The sequence below is a fragment of the Fusarium oxysporum genome, chromosome 2, assembly GCF_000149955.1.
Source record: "Fusarium oxysporum f. sp. lycopersici 4287 chromosome 2, whole genome shotgun sequence".
Lineage (NCBI taxonomy): Eukaryota > Fungi > Ascomycota > Sordariomycetes > Hypocreales > Nectriaceae > Fusarium > Fusarium oxysporum.
In genome coordinates, this window is record NC_030987.1 from 3539301 (window position 1) to 3560043 (window position 20743).

Genomic DNA, 20743 nt, shown 5'->3' on the forward strand with positions numbered 1-20743 from the left:
TGCTATAATTATGGCATAATTTAGGCTTGAGGCCATAACCGAGTTTAATTGATTTATGTGAAACTGTTTATGTAAACAGAAGCGAAAGCCAATCGTAGGATTGTTTATACCAGTCGTCATAAGCTCAGGCCATGATAACTTCACCAAATGAGACACCGTCAAAGTCAAGGCACATAGAGCTTCATTTCTAGACTCCTGTCCCCTAAGTATCTACAAAAATCCAACATGCTAGTGCGTCGCAAATGCGCAGCAATAATTCATCATTTCAGCGTTCCCATAGCCGATTTCCATCCATATCCATAATCAATCAATCAAGCAAACGCCGGTCCGTCAACGCAGATGCATAACCTAACCCGCCCATATCTATACATTGTCTAGTTGGCGAGAATGGTTCGCACGAGGTCTTTAATTGTATCGCATTAGCTGCTGCACCATTGGGTATCAGGTATTGCAGAACTTACCAGTGTAGTTGACCTGGCCTGAGCTGGTGTCAACGGCCTTGAGGAGCTCATCGACCTCCTCATCAGTCATCTTCTCGCCCAGGTTTGTCAGAATGTACTTGAGCTGGCCGACGCCGATGAAACCCGTCATATCCTTATCAAACACTTGGAAACCGCGGCAGTATTCCTCAGGCTCGCCGGGATCGCGGAAGCCGCCGGGGCGGTTCAAAACACGCTGGAATGTCTCGAAGTCGACTGTGTCGCCAAGGTCAGCTATGCGCTTTTAAATCGCATCACGGGAAGTGTACTCACATTCGCCACCGACATTCTTCTCGAGGTCCTGGATCTCAGCGAGGGTAGGGTTCTGACCGCAGGCGCGCAGCAGATCACCGAGGCTGTCAACAGTGACACGGCCGTTTCCGCGCTTGTCGAACAGGGCGAAAGCCTCCTTGTAGTTGGTAGAAGCCTGAGAATCGAACTTGTTAGAAGACATGATTGCTTATGGATTGATTTCGAGGCTCGAGTGTATGTGGAAAATGCGTTCTGAAGAATGCGATTGAAAGTGTTGCTACTCGGTAGTTGTAGAAGTATGCGAGATGCAGGTAGAAAAACCAAGGCTTGTGCCGGGCGAGCTGAAGCAAAACCAACTTCCAACTTATTCGGGCGGCCAAACTGTCGAATCAGAGGGCGGGGTGCATTGTTTACGTGGGCGAAGAAAGGGGTGTCCGGGGCAACTGAGCTCACTCACCATTTTTGGTTTGTTTTATTAGAGGGGTTAACGTTGACGTTAGTGGGTGTGGGTGTGGGTGGCTGGTTGAGTTGGTGACACAACAAACAGTTGCTATAACGGTCGAAAGATGTCTTTGAGATGGTTCTTGAGTGCAGGAAATGGTGTTGAGAGGTTGAAAGATGAAGAAAGAGGAAAAGAGGGCCAAGATTGCATTCCGTTTGCATTTCCTCTCCACGCTCTGGCCTCCCTGGGCTCTTTTCCCATACACTGACGGGGCAACGGGGTCATCCTATGGGCCAAAGCCAGCCAGGCCTGTAGGTCCAGAAAAAGCCTGCGCACCCCTATGCTGGTTCATCCACCAAAGCTGTCTGCCTCATTATGTCCTCTTTCTGCTAATGCCGTTTGGCGGTGAAACTATTGAAACCGGAGTAAATAATGCAAGACCCCTTTTAGATGAATCAAAGTTATGTCAAACATTGGCCCAAGAGGTCTCTCGACATAAAAATCAACTGCCGAAGTCGCAGTTCTCAGGTTTCAATACATCTTGGCAGAAGCTCTTCCTGGTGAGGCTATCGTGACACTGGATGGAATCCATCCCTCCAAATGCAGCAGAGCCTCACAAGGACTCTTTGTATTAAAATGGTCGATTAAGGCTGCCAATACTTGGCTACACTCTCCAATGAAACAACGTTTTAGTTTCAATGTTTCACTTATGCGAGCTAAGAATGATCAAATCATCAAACCGTTCACTACGTATCGATTATTCTTGGTTATCCATTTCCCTATATACGTCGCTGCAAAGCTTCATCTCGTCTTTCTACGCCGACAACCCTCTTTAATTGATACCCCAGAACCTTATGTTCTGAGAGATACATGCCGTCATGTTTTGAGTGACCCTTCTGCGGCAATTCAATAACCAAAACTCTATGGACTATCTGTTCTGGCGACTCTAGGTCAGGATAGCCTCACTACTCTGTGTCTACACTGAGGTCTGATTAATTTATGCATACCTTATACCTGATAGCCACTTCGGATAAGATACCCCAAGCTTTGCAAACCCTGAGATTGCTGCTACCCTTCATGTGACATTGAAATTTCCAAAACGACGTCATTGTAATCGCTTAATCTCTTTTGAATCCATCATGGGGGTTTCATTTCATCCCGCGATCTCGGAAATTATCTCTTGGCTTGAGTCTTCCCAGCTTTGGCTAGCATCATTCAAGTCCTGGCTAATAATGAAGCTTATCGCAGATCTTGTTCGCTTGCTAACTACCGATCATGATCTGTCCCGCGTTGTATTTCATGATTCAAAGCCGTTGTTGGTTACCCTGAACACTGAGGCTGAATAAACTTGCAACTTTCCAAAATCGCACTTCTGCTGCAACGGGAAACTCGATGAGGTCTTCAGTAGATTAGATGAGTTACTCCAATCACTGACATCGTCTTTTCCATCGTTGTACATGCTGCCTCTGAAGGATTAAATGATTCGAGTTGGCGTCTGTGTGTGAAAGAATTCTTAACTTTCGAATTGTTGAAGAGCATAGACTTAGTTTGACAACAACTTGATGGTCACGTTAGAATTCATAAGATAAGCAAAAAAGAGATTCAATATAAAGTGGCATCGAAATCCCTCTTGATAGATGCACAGTATCATCCGACCCAGCCGATACCTAGATGTGAGGCAGTAGACAGCTTTCCAATGGCGGTGTCAATTCAACAATCTCCTAGGAGATACATCCGTTGTACGAGGGAACTTGCCCGAATGGGGAATTGGTCCAGTGGCAATGGCGTTTCACATGGAAAGTGCCTCATGATTCGCCTATAGCCTTCGAACACTGCGATGATTTATAATGGCCGGTTGATGGGCAATCAGTTGTAAGTGTGAGTGAGATATTGCGTGTCTTAAGTAAAGCCCCGCAATGTCCTTTATCCTCGGCACAAACTCACTTACAACACCATCAAACGCTTGTTCCTTTAAGCATTGAACAACATACATTATCTTCAAAATGGCAACTGAAGCTACTGTTCGTAAATTCTTTGCGTCATCTGCTTATGCCGTGGCAGGTGCCAGCTCCAACCCTGCCAAGTTCGGACATCGCGGTAAGGCTACCTGTTCATTGTATGTGATAGTATCTTGCTAATCAAGGAACTTGTAGTCTTTGCCTGGTATCTCCACCATGACTTACCAGTAACTCCCATCAACCCGGGCTCAGAGACAATCAACGCTTTGAACAAGGACCACCCTACTGTTCCTAGTGTGACCGCTCTTTCAGACCCTACGCAGACGTCTCTGTCAGTCATTACTCCACCAGCAGCGACCCTAAAGGTGCTTCAAGAGGCAAAGGAGAAGGGCATTCCGTCGGTGTGGCTGCAGCCTGGCAGTTTTGATGATGCTGTTCTCAAGTTTGCCAACGCTCCTGGGACATTTGAAGCTGTTGTTGCTGGTGATGGTGGCCGAGGTCATGAGGGCTGGTGTATCTTGGTTGATGGTGAGCGTGGACTGAAGGCTGCTGGCAAGCTGTGATATATCAATGTACGGGGTCTCAAGTCAGAATTGACGGGTCAGGTTATATAAGATTTACTTGTGATGTTTGCTTCTTCCTATGTGATTGATGTCGGTGCCAAGAGATACATGGTTGAGCCAATTGGTAATAATAGGTACAGACTTAGGAATATCTCGGAATAGACAGTCGACTAACCCCAACAACATTGAAATATTTTCACCTGATACTCACCGTAACAAAGTTCTGTACTTCTCAGGCCTCTATTGGTGACCTAGGGCCCTAAGTCCATGGATGTTTAGATCTCTGGGGTTGAGTTGCTGGCAGGGATCCACCAAAGTAAACAAACGCGCCAGGACCCACTCCGACACTTTGCGTTGCTTGCTTGCTTTGCTTGTCTTGGATAGATCCTCGCTCGCTACGATCACCTCTAATTCAATTCCTTCCACCACAACCATCTTTCACCGTCATTCAGTTCTATTGTGTTGACGCAGCGCGCGCCCTTGTTTTCGAGTTGAAAATATCCTCTCATGAGTGCGATTATTTATTCTATTTTCTCCTTTTCTACGTCGTCGACCGCTTGCTAGCTACTGGACCAAGCTCTTCAATTTGTTTGCCCACAATCGAAGCATCGCGTCTTGTTTTAAATACCCTTGACTGACCGCGCTTTCACGCGCAACACTACAACAACCATGTCTTTTGACGACGTCACAGACCAATTCATCACATACGAGAGCCGTTTGGCCTCTTTTCAGAAGAACTCGAAAAAGCGAGGTTCTACAGCGAGCGGAAGGGGCACAAAAGCTTTGAATTGGCCGCACAAGAGCATCACACCCGCGAGCGTACGATGACCACGACATTTGCACCATAATAATCCGCTGACAATCTTGTAGCTCGCCCGCGCTGGACTTTTCTTCAATCCTACACCAGAAAACCCCGACAATGCCACATGTTTTCTATGCCAAAAGGGTCTCGACGGCTGGGAAGCCAATGACGACCCTCTCCTCGAGCACCTGAAGCATGCTCCCGAATGTGGCTGGGCGGTTGTCGCCGCGATTGAAGCCGAGGTCGGAGATTATGCGCAACAAGATCCTGATCAGCCATATATGAAGGATGCTCGAAAGGCCACATTTGCTGGAAGGTGGCCCCATGATTCTAAGAAGGGATGGAAGTGCAAAACCAAGCAGCTGGTCGACGCGGGATGGAAGTACACACCGACTGAAGACTCGGACGATATGGCCACGTGCACCTACTGCCAACTCGCCCTCGACGGCTGGGAGCCTGGCGACAAGCCTCTGTGAGTATCGCACCTTCGTTTCCCATATCGCGTGGACTGACTGGGTGTCTACAGAGATGAGCATTATAACCGATCACCTGGCTGCCCGTTCTTCATTCTTCTCGAAGAGACGCAATCTACTAAGAAATCTGGCCGAAGCAAAGCTGGACGCGCATCTAAAGCCTCGCGATTGTCTGCGCAATCAGTCGCTACAGTCGCATCTGAGGTGACCTCGATCAACGAGTCTACAGCTGCCATTGAGGACAGCGTCTTAACAACAACTTCGACTATACAGGGTGGAAAGAAGACAAAGGCTCGCAAAGCGACTACGAAAGGACGAAAGACAAAAGCCAAGAAGGAAGCACCCGTCGAGGACGTCGAGGCATCCATTGAAGAAGAAGAGGCACCAGTAACAAAGCCTGCTCGAGGGCAGAAGCGAGACAGCGCAGCAGTGGAAGACGCCAGTAGCATGGCCATGTCTCCACCTGGCAAGAAGCGTGCCACGCGGAAACGTGGCAGCGCTTTTGTAAATGAGTCGACATTGCAACACGATGAGTCGGTTGATGTCACCGAAGTCTCTGTTTCTAAGAAGGGCGGCAAGAAGACGACGACACGTAAGGCATCCGCTAAATCTTCTCGCACCGTGTCCTCAGGCTCTGCGACCTCGGAGGTAGTGACGACTGGTTACGAGGCAACTCCTGGAACATTCCCTGATGATGATGAGATTGAGCGACAACTCGAAGCAGACCTTGAGAGACAGCTTACTGAAGACGAGGAGATAACTGCTGACTCTGATTCTGAAAGACGTCAGAGCAAGAAAGAGAAGGGAGAAAAGGCAGCAAAGGCTGAGCAACACGAGTATTCCCGGGACTATGCCATGCTGAATCCTGAGCCAGTGGAGCCTAATGAAGACGAAGTTGATGATGAACTTCGAGCTTTACAGGCTGAGATGGAGGTTGATGAGGAGCCAGCACCTCACCATGAGCCTCAACGAGTGCCGGAAATGGAACCTGAGTACTTACCTGAGCCTGAACATCAGGAATTACATATCCCAAAGAAGGGACGAAAGGCTGGAACTAGAAAAGCTTCTAAGCAGAGCAAGTCTAAGAAGGCCAAGGCGGCACCTGAGCCTGTTGAGGAAGATGAAATTGAGCCTGAGAAAGCACAGCTACAGGAGCACGAAATGCCCGAGGAAGAGGTCACACAACCAGAAGCAGAGACTCAGGTTGATGAGACAACCCACAATGATAGTCTTGTTAGCACTGACACTGTTGTCAAGAAGTTTAATACTTCTCGTTTGAGTACAGGCAGCCGAGGTCGTGGACGCCCATCCAAGGCATCCCTCGCCTCGAGGGCTTCTGCCAATGATTTGGAACTAGTTGAAGCACCAGAAGAAGCTACCCCAGAGCCTGCTGAGGAGCAACCCACCAAACGACCCCGGGGACGTCCTTCCAAAGCTTCATTGGCATCTCGTCCATCTGTTGGACCTGATGAGAGCCAAGTGAGTGAAGCGGCTCCTAAACGTGGTCGTGGACGTCCTTCAAAGAAGTCACTGGAAGCTCGGAAATCGATGGAAGCAGCGGCGAGCCAGGAATCCACACAGCCCTTCACACAACCGGTTGAAGAGCGCATGCAAGAGGACGTCGAAGTCTACGCGTCCGAGGAACAGAAGGACGAGAGGCCACCCTCTTCCCGTGTTGTATCGTTCGAATCGGCGCAGGCATCTCCCGCACCTCAGCCTATGCCATCATCACCACCCGCAAGTGCGGCTCACCTGGCGAATCCGCCATCTACTCCTGGGAGAATCATTTCTCCCGCACCCTCGGCTCGACAAGCAGCCATCTCACCCTCTCAATCACCCCAATCCTCTGACGCCGAGAACCAACCGCCCTCTTCCAGACTGACCACGAGTTCCAATCCCAAGAGAGTAGCACTTGCACCAGTGAACTCTACACCAACGCGCTCGTCACCATCCAGGCGCAACGTGATTGCGGGACTCCGCAGCACAGCACCATGGACAGAGTTGGATCTCGAGGCTGTCTTCGGAACACCACGTGTCAACACAGACAAGGAGAATGGCGTAGAACGATACCTGAAGCAGGGTCAGACTTTGACGTCACCCGAGAAGCAGATGACAGTGCAAGAGTGGATCTACTACAATGCTTCAGAGGCCGAGAAGAAGCTGAAGTATGAGTGCGAGTCGATTGTTAACCGATTTGAGAGTGAAGGATCAAAAGCAATGCGCGTGCTTGAGGGACTGGTTGTGGAATGAGACATGACTTTCTAGATAGATGAATGACGGATGGGAGGCAAAAGCTGGATACATACAGACACAGACTCTGACTATTGCTCTTTGATGTAACTTACTTAACGTGCATGACAAACAAGCTCAGGAATGACGGCGTTGGTTGGGATGAACATGATGAATTTTCTCAGATACTGGATTTTTGTTAATGAACGAAAGAAAAGGACTCTTGTTGAAGCACCCACAAACTTAACAAACTATGTTAGTTATGCCATTTCCTATTCGATTGTTTGAATTCAGCCTCTCATGTCGTCACATTTCTAGAGATCGACGCCGTTCTTTCAGGAACCATCAGCAGATCGCTACGTCAAAGCCTCTACGAGATTGACTCTACACTACAGCCGCATCTATGAGCTTCAGCATTCCACACAGAAGCTATGCCGAAGAAACTAGGACTTCTTATTTTTTCCTTAGAGACTGATCAGGGTACATAGCCGCCACTAGACGTTCAGTGCCCCTTGCATTCCAGGCTAAAAGCCCAGAACCCTTAAGGGTTCAACCTTTGCCTTTTCCGTCCGAGATCGCGGACATGGCGATAGGGCTTTGGGATTCTTTGGGGATGGAGGCGTTTACAAGAATTCAGATTTGAGAGAGGGTTTGGGATATATAATAGGTGGCGGGAATGCTTTTTCTGAAGTCTAAGACAGTTTCTGAATACCTTCACTCACAAGAATTACATTCATATCTCTTTAAGAGCAACACTGGTTGTTAGCCATATCCAAAACACATTGTCAATATGCTTGGCCTGTATTTTCCTTCCTTTTGGGTCTTCCCTCGTCGCAGGTCGACAGTTGATGCTGAAGTTGCATATCTTGAATGCCTTGAAGCTGGCAACTTTGACGAGCCTCTCAATGTCAGACGCAAGGAACTTGGACTAAGCGACTGGTAAACAAACAAGAAAAAGAGAAAAAATATAAAAAAACAGTAAGTTTCATAACCACAGATATTTACTATTTAATATTTACTAAAAATCAATAAGACATGTCTTTTCGGTGCGCCTGGTAGCGGAGCCGGATGTTGCACGATTCGAGACGACTTCACGATTATCATCATTATTTCTTTTGTCAGATTGTACTATGTATGATATGACAGGCGATTGTACTCTATATTTGTACTATATCACATCACGCCACACCAACTCACACAGAACAGAACAGACAACAAGATTGTAAAACTCAGCCTGCCAAAACGGCGGCGACAATATGATCAATTCTGAACCGCATGCCATGCATTTCATATGACCCCCTTACTATTAAATCTGGTCATTCATGACCACCATCTCCTTACTAAAACAATTTCATCTCCTCGCTCATGCCCGTGGTATATATGTAAGGAGTGTCTGGTATCTCAATGCTGATTCTATATGCTTCCCACCATGCGCCAAATGAGTGTCGTGGCAAAAGCCAAATATCCAAATGTGTAAAGTCGTCTCTTCCAAAATCCTGTATGTGCATTGAGTATCCATGAAGCGTAAACATAAACGTGTAGTCATTGTCGAATAGACATTAATGTAAGGAGTGTAGCGAAAAAATATGTTCAAAAAGTGGTTGTTGTGTGAAGATTAAATGAGCACCATTAGCATCGAGAAAATTGCGACGATAATGGCAAAGCCAGCTGTCAACCGTGATGCAGAAGCCTCAACGGTTGAAGGTGCGGCAGTCTCGTCTGAGGTAGACGATGAAGTGCGTGTCTCGAGGCGCGACCTGGTCTCAGTAGCCGCCCCAGAAGCGCCAGATTCTGTCTTTGTTTCTGTCTCCGATCCTGACTCTGTCTCTGTTGCGGTAGCTCCAGATTCAGATTCAGTTTCAGTAGCATCTGCCTTGTCAGAGCGTGTAGCTTTGACAGTCGTCTCAGTGGCAGCTCCAGAAACATCAGTTTCTGAGCCTGTCTCGGCAGAATCCGTCTCGATACCTTTGGTCTGGGCTGTTCTCGATCCTATTTCTGTAATGGTAGAAACTAAATCAGTCTCAGAGTCACCAAGTGACGATGTGACAGTTACGACAACACTCTTGGCTGTGACAGACAAAGTGGTAGACTCACCAGCTTCAGAGTTTTCAGACCCGTTGGTTGATGTCTCCTCAGCTGCTGTCCCAGTCTCGGTCGCCTCGGCCTTTTGAGTTGTCTCAGCCGGAACCGAACTCTCTTCAGCAGCTTCTCCAGATGTGGTTGGCTGTGATGCACCAGAAGTCGATCCAGCTGCATCTGTGGTCGCTTGGGCCTTCTCAGAAACTTCTGTAGAGGCATCTTCTGTGGAAACAGGTTCCGCGATTTCGGTGCTCCCATCGCCAACAGTAGTCGGCTCAGCAGCATCAGAGGTAACAACAGCTTCTGTAGTAGGCTCCGGAGCGTCAGTAGTGGTGGGCTGGGGCTCCGCTTCAGCACTGGTAGACTCAGGCTCAGACTCTTCTGTTGTTACTGGAAGGGCACTGAAATCGCCAGAGGTGGCCTCGACCTGTCCTGTCGTCTCCACATCCGCAGATCCAGTAACCTGCGACTCAGGACCTGATGCAGCTGTGGTGGCAGTCGTGGTATCCTTTCCGTCACAATAATCAATGAACTGGTTGAACTCAGGCTCAACATAGTCGCGAATAGTGTTCTTGCTCTTGGAAGTGTTGTCACTGATACAGTCGCGGCACATATCGTAGCTGCCGCGGAACGAAGAACCTGCTCTGCAGAGCCTGTCCGATTTTCCGGTTGAGAGTGCGATCTTGTAAGCACCATCACAGTCATCGTAGCAAATAGCTGGAGTGACATCTCGCCTGTCGAACATGTGGAGTCCACGTCGCTGGTTGTTGCTGGGGATGTTGTCATAAGACTCTGATACCGAAGTAGTAGCATCAGGCCAGTCACTCAAAGTTGTCTGTGAAGCCCAGTTTCCGGTGGAGAAGGTCTTCAGTTCACCACTCACAGTCTTCTCGTAGACTTGCTTCTCAAAGATATCATAAGAAAGACCGAAAGCCTCTGGGTTCAGGTTGAAGTAACCAGGAGAACGGGGATAGAAACCAGTCTTGTTCTTGCGCCACTTAGCCTTCTTGACCTTGGGAGCCTTGATACAGTATTGAGGTTCACAGAGGTAGTCCTCATCAGGTGGCTCCGCCCAGAAGTTGCACCATGCTGGCTTCGGCGGGTTGCAGACGTAGCCTGGCTCGCAACCAAATGTGAGATCAGACTTGCGGTTGAGTGGCGCAGATCGACCTGTAGGCTTGGGGCACAAGGTGATGCGTCCAGGAGTGGCCGTCACTGTGGTAGGAGGGAGCTGTACTGTTTGGCCGATGGTCAAGGTAGTAGTGTAGACAGTTGTAGGGCCTGGAACCACTGTGACAACCGTCTCACCGTCCTTAGTCAGGGTCACAGTCTCTGCAGGCAGTCTCTCTGTGACGACCGATTCAATGGTGACAGTAGCCTGCTCTCCAGGGACAGTAACAACAGTACGCTCTCCGGGAACTGTGACGGTCCTTTCCTCACCAGACACTGTGACAACAGTTTCCTGGCCAGGTAGAGTCACAGTCCTTACCACAGTTCTATCCTCACCAGGCTGGACAATAGTTCTGGGGATAGTCACTGTCTCGTCTTCTCCAGCCTCAGTGATAGTAACCCTGCTTCCTGGAATAGTAACGACGTCGGTAATTGTCAATGCAGGTTCAGTAACGGTGGTTCCAGCCTCGGTGACAGTGCTTCCGGGCTCAGTGACAGTTTCCTCGGGGAGAGTAATAGTTGTTCCAGCCTCAGTCACGGTACTGCCAGGCTCTGTTATAGTGATTTCAGGAAGCGTTACAGTAGTGCCCGGTTCAGTCACAGTCGTTCCAGCCTCGGTAACTGTTGGTCCTGGTACCGTAACAGTACCCCCATCTTCTGTGATTGTTACTCCAGGCTCCGTGATTGTGACGGGAGGTAGAGTCTCAACAATAGTCTCCCCTGGAAGTGTTTCGACGAAAGTTGGTCCGGGCACAGTTTCTATCACTGTTACCGGCTCTGTCTCGATATACGTCGGTCCAGGTCGAGTCTCAACCACAGTAGTTCCCTCATGAACTGTTTCTGTGACTGTTGATGCAGCTTGAGTCTCGGTTACCGTCACCTTCTCCGTGACCTTTTCCGTCACCTTCTCAGTCTCAGTAACGGTGACCTTTTCGGTGACCTTCTCTGTAACCTTTTCGGTGACAGTGGTGATGCCGCCAGGAGCGCTTCAAGCATGTTAGTGAAAGCTATTTGGATCATCAATAGCGACTTACCAAGATTGAGTTGTCTCAGGTGGCGCAGTCGTGGTGGGAGGTTCAGAAGCTTCAGTGGTGGTTGTCGGAGGCTTAGGGGCCTCGGTGGTAGTAGTTGGAGGCTCCCACGGCTCGGTCGTTGTTGTTGGAGGCTCAGGAGCTTCAGTAGTGGTTGTCGGAGGCTTAGGGGCCTCAGTGGTAGTAGTTGGAGGCTCAGGAGCTTCGGTCGTTGTAGTCGGAGGTACATACGGCTCGGTTGTGGTAGTAGGGGGCAATGGGGCTTCACTCGTTGTCGTTGGAGGCGCAGGAGGCTCCTCGCTGGTGGTTGAGGGCCCATAGGTTGGAGGCGGAACTACGATGTAAGTATCTGTGATAACCGGGGGCGGTGGAAGCGGCTCGGTGGTGGTCTCAGGCGGTGGAGCTACTGTGGTTGGATCGTTGGCAGGATAGCTGTCTGTGATAACCGGGGGAGGAGGAGGAACCACCACGGTCGTCGTCACGGGCTTAGGACAGCCGCACCTAGCATCCCAAACCACCATTGTGCCGTCCTCGATGTACGGGGTTCCTGTATCGGCCCCGCCAATACTGGCCTCGTCTTGCTCAGTCGGCGCGGCAGTGGTGACTTGGGGTGCCGGAGCCGCTGTTGTTTCTGGCTCGACCTTAGCTGCAGAAGTCTGAACTTCGGGAGCGCTGGCGAAGTATCCATCTTGAGCGGGCGCCTGCGTATCGGCAGCAGCAGGTTGTATACTTGCTGATTCACTCCTTCGATAGAGACCTTCTCCAGCGTTCTGAGCTGGAATCTCAACAGCTACAGCACCTAAGGCACTGAGCAATAGTGAGAAGCGCATGGCAGGCAACTGCCTTCAATGCAATGAGTGAGTGATACCAGCGTCAGAGCCGTCTGGACCCAGTAGCGAGTGTGGTTGAAACGAACGTCAAAGTCCAACTCTTCTTGGTTGAGATGTTAGAAAACGTCAAACAAAGAGAGTTAATGCATTGAGCTTGAAGAAATATCACAGATATATGATAGAGGAGCTGGGACTGGGTTGGGGGCTGAGCAACAGAGAGAGCCTTACCAGAAACCGGCAATGCGGATATTCAAGCCCACATACATCGACATCCACAAGTAGAGTTAATTTACTCTGGTAAGCCACTCCGCAGTATAGATACGGCAGGGGAGCAGCTGAGAGAGCCGAGTTGCGGGTCGATGTAAAGCAGAGCCGATTTACCAGGTGGAAAAGTTTGTATGTAATCAAACTCAACAGCCAAGCGTCAGCCAAATTAAAGAGATCCTAGTCTGGTCACCGAAGAAAAGATGACTCAAGACAAAGAGCAAGGAACATCACAAAAGATCCATTGAGAGGGAGTACAACACTGTAGCTAAATGTGCTGGAAGAGTTTGTGGGTACCTCGCCTGAGCTTGCTGACCTTGAGCAATCCGTAGCATGAGCAACAATGCATTTACATGCATAGAACATGGATGAGAACAAGGGTCTGACAGGGGTATACACATTAAGATATGCCCCGATTGAGAAAGCAGCACGACTTTTGAAGGTCCACTTGGACAAGGGCCTTGTTCTGATGCCTCTGAGAGACTCCAATATCACGCACGCACACTCTTAGATCCAAAGCTGCGGGCCGTGAAGGGGCGGAGAAGTGACAATATCACATTACAACCCACGAGGGTTATGCTGACAACAAGGCCACCACATGACAGACAAGATGGAATATCTGGCATGGTTTGGGATTATAATTGACCGAAAACCCATCGAACGGTACTCCGTTCTCCGTTCTTCAGCCTGAAAGCCAAGGTTTGACGCGCAAGGCTGTGATGTTGGCACGGGAGAGGAAGCTTGCGGAGTGGTCTGTGATAATAATAGACAATGCAGCAAGAGTGTCACCGATTCGATGTGTAAGGTACGCCAATGATGCTGTGGCTCACAGAAAGCCGGATCTCAAAGGATGTTGGGGGCATTTTGGGTGTAGAGGGTTTCAGAATTTCCCGTATTAAAAGTGCAAATTGACCAGTCACAGTGTGATTCGGCGAGTCATTGGTTGTAAAATTATGTTGCGTAAACACTAAAGCAGAACAAGTGCAGCACACAAAGACATGCGTACGTGCTTTGAAGTTGGATGTCAAAGATGAAAGTGGAGAGGCCTCAATAGAAGTTGACTAGTCGAGCGAGTGAGGTTGAGACGGGAAGTTCGAGGCTCACTTCCTCGGAACCAAGCAAGCCAAGTAGAGTTAGTGGGTGGCTTGTAGTGAAACGGGCGGGCAGGTAGACGCCACAGCCTGATTCTCAGGGCATCTCGTGTTGTGATTGGTGGGAGTCTAAACAAAGCAACCCAATCCAGGGCGGAAGTTTTTGCTTCGGTCCAGCCCTGTGAGAGCGGGAGAGAGTGGAGACTCCCGATTTCGTCACTTGTCACTGATTTACGATCCGTTTTAACACGGGCGATCATTGCAGGAGTTTTGTCTCCAAAAGCACTGAACTATTAAATAAAAAACCTGTTTTCCACGAGACGGAGAAAAAAGAATGCAGATTCTGTACTAGGCTCTCGCGTACCTGACTCCAGAATGGATGGCTGTCTGTCGGTCAATCGAACGTCGGATACCAGGATAATTAAGCTAAAAGCTGACTGCCCGCTGGGATACCCACTGGGTCGACCCTGAGCCCCGCTGTAGCCCACATGCCGAGCCTTATTCAACTGAAGGTCTCTCTGAGGCTACCACAACAACAAAACATTGCAATCACGGGTCGACGGTGGTCGGATCAGATATTGTCCTTCGCCGACTTGACGTGTTGGCAGATGAATCATCATCTGAACCGTTTCTTTGTTCTCTAAAGTCCACACTCATTTAACAACCGCCCACCTTAATAACCAAACATCGCCAAAGCCGGATGCTGTGTTGCCTACAGTTCATCATCTCCTCCCTCCCCCACGCCTGGTCACAACCTCGCATTCAATCTGACATCTGCGCGACTTTTGATTCATCATGGCCACTCCCCGTGGCTGCGGGGGCCTCGATGAGTTGCGTCCGATATGCAGCGGACTAAGAGACGTGGATGGTTAGGTTGCCAGCACAGCGCATGAGTTGATGGAGAGATCATCCTTGCAGTGCAAAAATAATACCCTTTTCTGTGTGGACGGAGGCTCTCCTCTCCTTGGCTTCACGGAGAGAGGGTCCGATGGGTGAGATGTGGTCTTGTTACATTGTCTCCTCCCCGACAGGTGCCAGTGCTTATTTTTGGCAGGGATGTGGATGGTAAGATCGGCCATGTCAGTCCAATCCTGGACAAGCCCAGCCTCCAAAGTCTCTTTACCCGTCCTTCGACGGATGGCACTTTTGGATTTGCGCTTTCTTCTTGCGACTCTGACATCTCTGCCAGAAAGAGCCAGTTACTCCGTTCGGTCATGTCCGTGTCCGCGTTCCGGCGCTGACAAGAAAAACCACAAGAAAGACAAGGCAAAAGTCTTTGCCCCGAGCCTTATCCTCATCCAACCCGATCAACTGGTCCAATCAACTTGAAACCTCATGCGAGATCGCCGTGATTCCAACTGCCTGGGCCACTTAGCGGTTGTGGCTGTTGATAGTCTGTGAAACAAAACACCACCAACGAGCTCCTGTTGGTTCGTCTGCTTCTCAGTCATAGCTACTGGTTCTTTGTTAGAGAAAACTTGACAGCCTGCATCTTGACTCGGCTGTTCATCTATTTCCTCTACCGTCATCGGTTACCGTCCGTCCCATCGGGTGCAGAAGCTGAAAGGGCCTGTTTGGAGCAGTGTCTACACCCTGGTCCAGTCCCAGGTCGATCCCAGATCAAAAAACTCCTCGAGGTCAGCCCTTAGCAACAGAATATCCACCTGTTTACCGCTCTGAAAATTTCCACACTTGAAGTGGATGAACCATTTTCAACGGTCAGCCTAGCTCCTCATCCTTTAGCGGCAGAATCAGGCTCCAGAGGATTGAGGCTGAGTAGAGAGATATGGAGTGATCCTGGTCAAAAGCAATGTCCTTACAGAACGGTGTCAGCTCGGAAGCATAACCCTGACCGTAGCCAACGCATGCAGAGCATGCCGCACCGCAGTAAGATGGTGTCCATATTCGCATGGGCGGCCACCGAAGAGCATGGATGTATCTCAATGGCTCTTTAACCCTCTAACCGACGAATGTGCTGTCTTGACATGAGGAACAGCTGATCCCTCAGCCCTACCCATTCCCCATCCCTCCGATCTCAACTGGTCTCAGTGGCGAACGTTTGTTCGACAGAGAATACTGTCCACTTGCCTTCCATCTTAGCATTGTGTCTTACAGACCGTTTTGGATTCTCTCTGTACCGTTTGCTTTCTCATATTACAATCATTTTGCCTTCGCTTCTAACTCCCTGATCCTTGCCCACTCATTCTACGTGCATATTGCACAAACCCACCAAGCATCGAGCTGCTCGGACACTTTAGTGATCTTTGATTCTAGGCCGAGGCTGTTTCTTTGTTCAATAGGGATTGCTTACCTTCCCAAACTAGCCTTGTTACTTGTGTACACTTTGCCTCCCAGCGGATATTCGGTCTCTTTGCCGGCCATTGGGAGCGTCTTTAGGACAGAATAAGCAATGGTCCATTAGCATCTTCTTGCAGTTAATTTCTTTCAAACACCTGCTCTGTGCGACGCCCTCTGAATAGCTCATGATTGCAGTCATGATGTTTCGAAACGCTGCACCGTGGGCATTCCTGGCCGCGACCATAGGTCCAGCCGTCGCCCAGTTTGATGCCTGGCAAGATGGCCAAATCAGTACTGAAATATGTATTTGGAAGCAGCCAAGAGGTGAGACTACCGTCTGTTAATCTAGCCAAGGCTTTGTCTAATATCTAATCAGCAATTATGATTCGGGATATGGTGTATCTAGACGGCGGTGATATAAAATGGACTGCACATATGAATGATGGCAAAACTGTTACGGGACTTGACACAGGTTGGTCATTCCGGTCTATTTACTTGGACGAACTAACAATCCAAGGTAACAATGAGGGTATTATCCTCAACTTCAATCTGAGCACTCCATTTAATACGACGACGAATGTGACGCAGATTCTTCTCGACAAACCAGCCATGTCAAAAGCACGAGGCGGCTCAGGAAACAGTAACGGCGCTGCGCCTAACTTTATCGACGGCGCTCTTCTTGGTAATGATGCTGAATTCTTTCTTTACGGTGGCGATCTGTTGCGAAACGACGACTTGTACCAGGCACCCGATAAGGATGAAGTCTTGGGCTACCAGGCATACCAGTATGGACCGGACAAGCCGACATGGAAGCCAAGTTTTGTTGATGACAAGCTGAACAAAGACGTCACTAGATACGTCGCGTATGGAGGGGCTGCAAATGTACCATCTGAAAACCTTGCGTTCTATTTCTCTGGCCTGAGATCACCGACATATGGAGCTTTCTTCACGAACGATCCCAAGAACAAGGCCACGAATGTTTCCGACACGCTGATTACCTTGAACATGGAGGAGCAGCTCTACGAAACTTGGACCAACACAACGTTAAAAGGGCCCAAGGGACGTGCCAATGCAGAGGTCGTTTGGGTGCCTGTGGGCAAGAAAGGTATTCTTGTTGTCCTGGGAGGTGTTGTCTATCCTGAATGGGCAGGACGAAGTGGCAAATCCGCAAACGAGACAGAGAGTGTAAGTCATATCCAAACTTACATCGATATGGAAGTGATACTGACACTGCACGATGACAGGAAAAGCAAAGCCCTGAGTTTATGCAGACAATCGACGTCTACGACATAGACAGCAAGAAGTGGTACAAGCAGGAAACCAAGGACGGTCCAGGCGCACGAACTCGAGGATGTGCTGTTGTCGCTACGGCTTCAGATCGTTCAAGTTTCAACATCTTCTACTATGGCGGGTTCGATGGTATTCATCCATTGGACGCTTACAGTGATGATGTCTGGGTACTCTCGTTGCCATCCTTCACGTGGATCAAGATTAATGAAGGAAAATCTCTTCATGCTCGCGCCGGACACAAGTGCTTCATGCCATACCCTGACCAAATGCTTGTCTTTGGTGGTTACACGTCTCAAGCTGGAAGTTCGATTACTTGTCTTGACCAGGGCCCAATTGTGAACTTTAACGTCACCAGTGGACAGTGGTTGGACGGATATGATCCTGACGAGTACAGCGATTACGGCGTTCACGAAAAGATTCATTCTGAAATCGGAGGTGATGCCAAAGGTGGCGCAACGGCGACTGCCCCTGCAGACGGCTGGTCGACATCCGCCCTTGAAGATATCTTCGGCACTAAATACGACACCAAGAAGATCAAGGAATACTGGCCTTATACCAAGGCAGTCTCAACCGGTAGACCTCGACTCGACAGCGGCGACAGCAATGATGACGACAACAAGAGCGGCGGCTCTGGTCTTCCAAACTGGGTTGCACCAGTTCTTGGAGTCGTTCTTGGACTGATGTTTGTGACCGGTATCCTTGTTGTCTTCTGCCTCTGGCGCCGTCGCAAGATCTTCAAGAACCGATCAAGCGACGACGGTACTGAAGATCCAGGCTCACGTATCCGATCATGGATCAGGGGCCAGCACAACGAGAAGGCCCCTACAGTCACAACAGACGAGACCCCTACAAGTCCTGGAACTGAAGTTGCCTCAAGTGCGAGATTCGTCGGTTTTTCACCGTCACCGTCTGATGATCCTGCCTATCCTGCCTCTCCCGCTGAGGTAGCCGATACCCCAGATCCACGAGATGCCTGGTAGGTTACAACTATATTCTTAAGTGGTGACAGTTACTGACAGTTTTAGACACCTCACGACCCCCTGAGCTCCATGACACAGGTCTCTCACCCATCGATATCATCCAAAAGTACTCCCACTTTGCCAAAGACGGCAAACCTCGCTCCATGTCAAATCCTTCTAGCAAATCTTACTCTATAGGAGGAGAGCATGCAAGCACCGTTTCGAGATCGACAGGACCTCAAGTATCGCAGCCTGACTCTCCCACGGCAGGTCATAATCGCATGACATCAGATGTATCCGGTGTAAGTGGCGGCGACGGCAAACCCACTCGCGTAACATCCGATGTTTCTGGCGTATCTGAGGGCGATGCCTTGGCACTCCGGCATACGGCCATTCCTGTAAGTCCAAGGACCGACGATGCGAGCTTGCCGTCGCCGCCACTTCCCTCTCCTCCTGCAGACCCAACACCCAATTCACCCATTGGTGAAGGGCCAGTATCCCCTGCACCAGTGTCTCCCCCCAGTGCCAGCGAGGCTCCTGGTCGGGACTACATCACAGCCAAGGCCTCAGCAAGCCCTATCCGGAAGAGTATGTTTAAGGAAAGTGATGAGGATATGGGTCATTCTAAATAGATATTTTAATGTGAGATAAAATCAGAGGATGGCGTTTGAAATGTGGTTTATGATGGAACGTATGGGCATACATATCGATATCAGGCGGCAGGACATTCTTTCACGGGCTCAGCATTCTAGGAGTACGATACCTTGGTTTAGGTTCATGGCGGGATTACACTCGTTTTGTTGCAAAACATTCAATGTCTATATACGTTACTTTTGAGTACCTATATTCATAATATCCACTCCATATGAAAGAGCTCTCTGGTCTCTGTTCTTTCGTCTAATCTGACCCTGTGGTGCCTTTCCAAAATTGAAGCCTTGTCTCGTTCCTTGCATGGATAAACGGCATCGAGTTCACCTTTTTAGTGAACCTGGTGAATTTAGACCTCAACCAGTTGATCATCCTCGTCCTCAACCTCTTCCACCCGTCCATTGGTAGCCTCGGGCTTGTCCTCAATGGCCTTAACGTCATTCTCTGTCTTGCCCTCATCTTCCTCATCTCGTGCCAATACCTGCACCAAGCGCTCACAAGCCTCTTGAACACCTTCATCGTTGACTCGTGAATGTGTCTCACGGATGACAGGATATACCTTAACTCGGCGCATGAGATCTCGTCCTTCTCGTGTTGTTGTCAATAGTGTGAGTGTCTCAACATGTGTCTGCACATTTTGGTTGTCTGAGTCTCGCTTCTTATCGGGAGGTAGCAGTTGGAGATCAGGCAGCATATCCATTGTCTCATCAACATCGTACTCCTCGTTACCCATGATAGGGAGCAGGATATAAGGTAGGATATCGATCTTATCCTCAGATAAGAATGAAGGGTGAGATGAAACCTCAAAGGCAACGTTCTTGATAGTGCTAGCAACACCTTTTCGTCGAATATCGGACTTGTGTTCAGTGAAAACCTTGAGCTTGGTAATGGGAATGACCTTGTCGTAAGACTGCTCTTCAAGGAAGTGCCTTCGAATATCAGCGTGCTTGGAGAGATCGGCGAAGACGTAGGCTAGATAGTCAAAGTCTGCGTTCTTGTTGTATGTGCCGTCTTGTCCCTTGACAAATAGATCTAGTAGTTGGTTGAGGACAACTTGGTCTGAGCCTAGTTCCTTTGGGGGTTCTTGCTTTCGCTTGAGGAAATCTTTCAAGCCATCCCACTTGGATAGGTTGGCCACAAGCATGGCTAACAAGTTGGCATTAGCCTCTTCGGGGCTCTAGGTGCCATGTCAGCGACTGATAATAAGTCTCTTCAGCCTTTAAACATACCACTATGAGATCGAATACAATGCCGAGGAACTTCTCGTCTTTTGCAAGGAATTCGAGAACCTCTTGGTCACTCGATAAGTTGACCAGCATTGTGATGGCATGTTCGGCAATTTTCTGAGATATCATTAGTCTCAGGGAGACCCTTTTCATTCTTGCAGGCCCGACTTACAGGATGGTCTCGGACTAGGAAACTGAGATGCTTGACTGGCTGAAGTTTCTCGGCCTTGAAGATACTGGGTTCTGACAATGAGTAGGGGACGAGGTTCTCGGCAGCAAGCAGACGAATCTGAGCGTTGGGGTTGGCGATGAAGCCGACGAGCTGCAGTCGATATATGTTAACCGAGGATTCTGCTATAGTACGTAGGGTAACTTGCCTCTTCTAGTTCAGTTGGCATCTTCTCTTTCTGTTATTATCTTCAATATGTGTTGTTGAAGTGAATTTTTAGAGTTGGTGATGATTTTGGAGGGGCATGAGAGTAGTGGGGGTAGAGGCCTGAAGTCATCGCTGCTTCAGCAGGACTGGGCATCATTTTTAGTGGTCAATAAGTGAATTTTCAGTTGGACCCACATGCTGAAGAAGTTTCCAAGGGTCTCTTTTTGTGTCATCATGGTGGCGGGGCAGAATCGGCCTGGTTTATCATATTTTTCAAGAACAA

The 20743-nt window shown here is 49.1% G+C and overlaps 6 protein-coding genes across 13 annotated transcripts; 3 read left to right on the forward strand and 3 right to left on the reverse strand.

Moving 5' to 3' along the window:
• Positions 1–2: 2 nt before the first annotated feature.
• FOXG_08470 (uncharacterized protein) lies at positions 3–1383 on the reverse strand. 2 transcript variants are annotated; one of them, XM_018387425.1, is made up of 4 exons: positions 1189–1383; positions 753–906; positions 462–695; positions 3–403 (listed from the first exon to the last, which is right to left on the reverse strand). In XM_018387425.1, the coding sequence occupies exons 1-4, from the start codon at positions 1189–1191 to the stop codon at positions 375–377; spliced, it is 420 nt and encodes a 139-aa protein (XP_018245274.1). In that variant the 5' UTR covers positions 1192–1383; the 3' UTR covers positions 3–374. The 2 variants fall into 2 exon arrangements, with proteins under 2 accessions (XP_018245274.1, XP_018245273.1); XM_018387424.1 differs by lacking the exon at positions 1189–1383 and having other exon boundaries at positions 753–1148.
• A 1611-nt stretch (positions 1384–2994) lies between these two features.
• FOXG_08471 (uncharacterized protein) lies at positions 2995–3887 on the forward strand. The gene is made up of 2 exons (XM_018387426.1): positions 2995–3270; positions 3327–3887. Exons 1-2 carry the CDS (start codon positions 3177–3179, stop codon positions 3692–3694), a joined length of 462 nt encoding a protein of 153 aa, XP_018245275.1. The 5' UTR covers positions 2995–3176; the 3' UTR covers positions 3695–3887.
• Positions 3888–4080: 193 nt separating this feature from the next.
• Positions 4081–7593, forward strand: FOXG_08472 (uncharacterized protein). Of its 3 annotated transcripts, XM_018387428.1 has the most exons (4): positions 4100–4513; positions 4565–4968; positions 5023–7453; positions 7517–7571. In XM_018387428.1, exons 1-3 carry the CDS (start codon positions 4364–4366, stop codon positions 7217–7219), a joined length of 2751 nt encoding a protein of 916 aa, XP_018245277.1. In that variant the 5' UTR covers positions 4100–4363; the 3' UTR covers positions 7220–7453; positions 7517–7571. The 3 variants fall into 3 exon arrangements, with proteins under 3 accessions (XP_018245276.1, XP_018245277.1, XP_018245278.1); XM_018387427.1 differs by having other exon boundaries at positions 4081–4513; positions 5023–7593; XM_018387429.1 differs by lacking the exons at positions 4100–4513; positions 7517–7571 and having other exon boundaries at positions 4534–4968; positions 5023–7488.
• A 691-nt stretch (positions 7594–8284) lies between these two features.
• Positions 8285–12827, reverse strand: FOXG_08473 (uncharacterized protein). Of its 5 annotated transcripts, XM_018387434.1 has the most exons (5): positions 12537–12805; positions 11652–12411; positions 11482–11561; positions 9293–11433; positions 8290–9193 (listed from the first exon to the last, which is right to left on the reverse strand). In XM_018387434.1, the coding sequence occupies exons 2-5, from the start codon at positions 12306–12308 to the stop codon at positions 8814–8816; spliced, it is 3258 nt and encodes a 1085-aa protein (XP_018245283.1). In that variant the 5' UTR covers positions 12309–12411; positions 12537–12805; the 3' UTR covers positions 8290–8813. The 5 variants fall into 5 exon arrangements, with proteins under 5 accessions (XP_018245281.1, XP_018245279.1, XP_018245280.1 ...); XM_018387432.1 differs by having other exon boundaries at positions 8285–11433; XM_018387433.1 differs by having other exon boundaries at positions 11482–12411; positions 12537–12827.
• Positions 12828–14197: 1370 nt separating this feature from the next.
• FOXG_08474 (uncharacterized protein) lies at positions 14198–19084 on the forward strand. Its single transcript, XM_018387435.1, has 5 exons — positions 14198–16285; positions 16338–16433; positions 16479–17146; positions 17206–18227; positions 18277–19084. Coding segments are annotated over exons 1-5 (1926 nt in total). The 5' UTR covers positions 14198–16146; the 3' UTR covers positions 18278–19084.
• On the reverse strand, positions 18983–20607 carry FOXG_08475 (uncharacterized protein). The gene is made up of 4 exons (XM_018387436.1): positions 20462–20607; positions 20257–20406; positions 20088–20201; positions 18983–20035 (listed from the first exon to the last, which is right to left on the reverse strand). The coding sequence occupies exons 1-4, from the start codon at positions 20480–20482 to the stop codon at positions 19208–19210; spliced, it is 1113 nt and encodes a 370-aa protein (XP_018245285.1). The 5' UTR covers positions 20483–20607; the 3' UTR covers positions 18983–19207.
• Positions 20608–20743: the final 136 nt, after the last annotated feature.

Excerpts from the sequence above, each read along its gene's own strand:
- FOXG_08474 (XM_018387435.1), top strand. The coding sequence starts at position 16,147 with ATGATTGCAGTCATGATGTTTCGAAACGCTGCACCGTGGGCATTCCTG. Across the intron at positions 16,286-16,337 it reads TATTTGGAAGCAGCCAAGAG|CAATTATGATTCGGGATATG; the intron begins GTGAGACTACCG and ends ATATCTAATCAG. Across the intron at positions 16,434-16,478 it reads TGTTACGGGACTTGACACAG|GTAACAATGAGGGTATTATC; the intron begins GTTGGTCATTCC and ends TAACAATCCAAG.
- FOXG_08473 (XM_018387430.1), bottom strand. The coding sequence starts at position 12,308 with ATGCGCTTCTCACTATTGCTCAGTGCCTTAGGTGCTGTAGCTGTTGAG. Across the intron at positions 11,434-11,481 it reads CCTGAGACAACTCAATCTTG|CGCTCCTGGCGGCATCACCA; the intron begins GTAAGTCGCTAT and ends ACATGCTTGAAG.
- FOXG_08471 (XM_018387426.1), top strand. The coding sequence starts at position 3,177 with ATGGCAACTGAAGCTACTGTTCGTAAATTCTTTGCGTCATCTGCTTAT. Across the intron at positions 3,271-3,326 it reads TGCCAAGTTCGGACATCGCG|TCTTTGCCTGGTATCTCCAC; the intron begins GTAAGGCTACCT and ends AGGAACTTGTAG.
- FOXG_08470 (XM_018387424.1), bottom strand. The coding sequence starts at position 933 with ATGTCTTCTAACAAGTTCGATTCTCAGGCTTCTACCAACTACAAGGAG. Across the intron at positions 696-752 it reads GAAGAATGTCGGTGGCGAAT|TCGACTTCGAGACATTCCAG; the intron begins GTGAGTACACTT and ends TTGGCGACACAG. Across the intron at positions 404-461 it reads AGGCCAGGTCAACTACACTG|ACCTCGTGCGAACCATTCTC; the intron begins GTAAGTTCTGCA and ends ATACAATTAAAG.
- FOXG_08472 (XM_018387427.1), top strand. The coding sequence starts at position 4,364 with ATGTCTTTTGACGACGTCACAGACCAATTCATCACATACGAGAGCCGT. Across the intron at positions 4,514-4,564 it reads AGAGCATCACACCCGCGAGC|CTCGCCCGCGCTGGACTTTT; the intron begins GTACGATGACCA and ends ACAATCTTGTAG. Across the intron at positions 4,969-5,022 it reads GAGCCTGGCGACAAGCCTCT|AGATGAGCATTATAACCGAT; the intron begins GTGAGTATCGCA and ends GGGTGTCTACAG.
- FOXG_08475 (XM_018387436.1), bottom strand. The coding sequence starts at position 20,482 with ATGCCAACTGAACTAGAAGAG. Across the intron at positions 20,202-20,256 it reads TCCTAGTCCGAGACCATCCT|AAAATTGCCGAACATGCCAT; the intron begins GTAAGTCGGGCC and ends ATGATATCTCAG. Across the intron at positions 20,036-20,087 it reads TTGTATTCGATCTCATAGTG|AGCCCCGAAGAGGCTAATGC; the intron begins GTATGTTTAAAG and ends CATGGCACCTAG.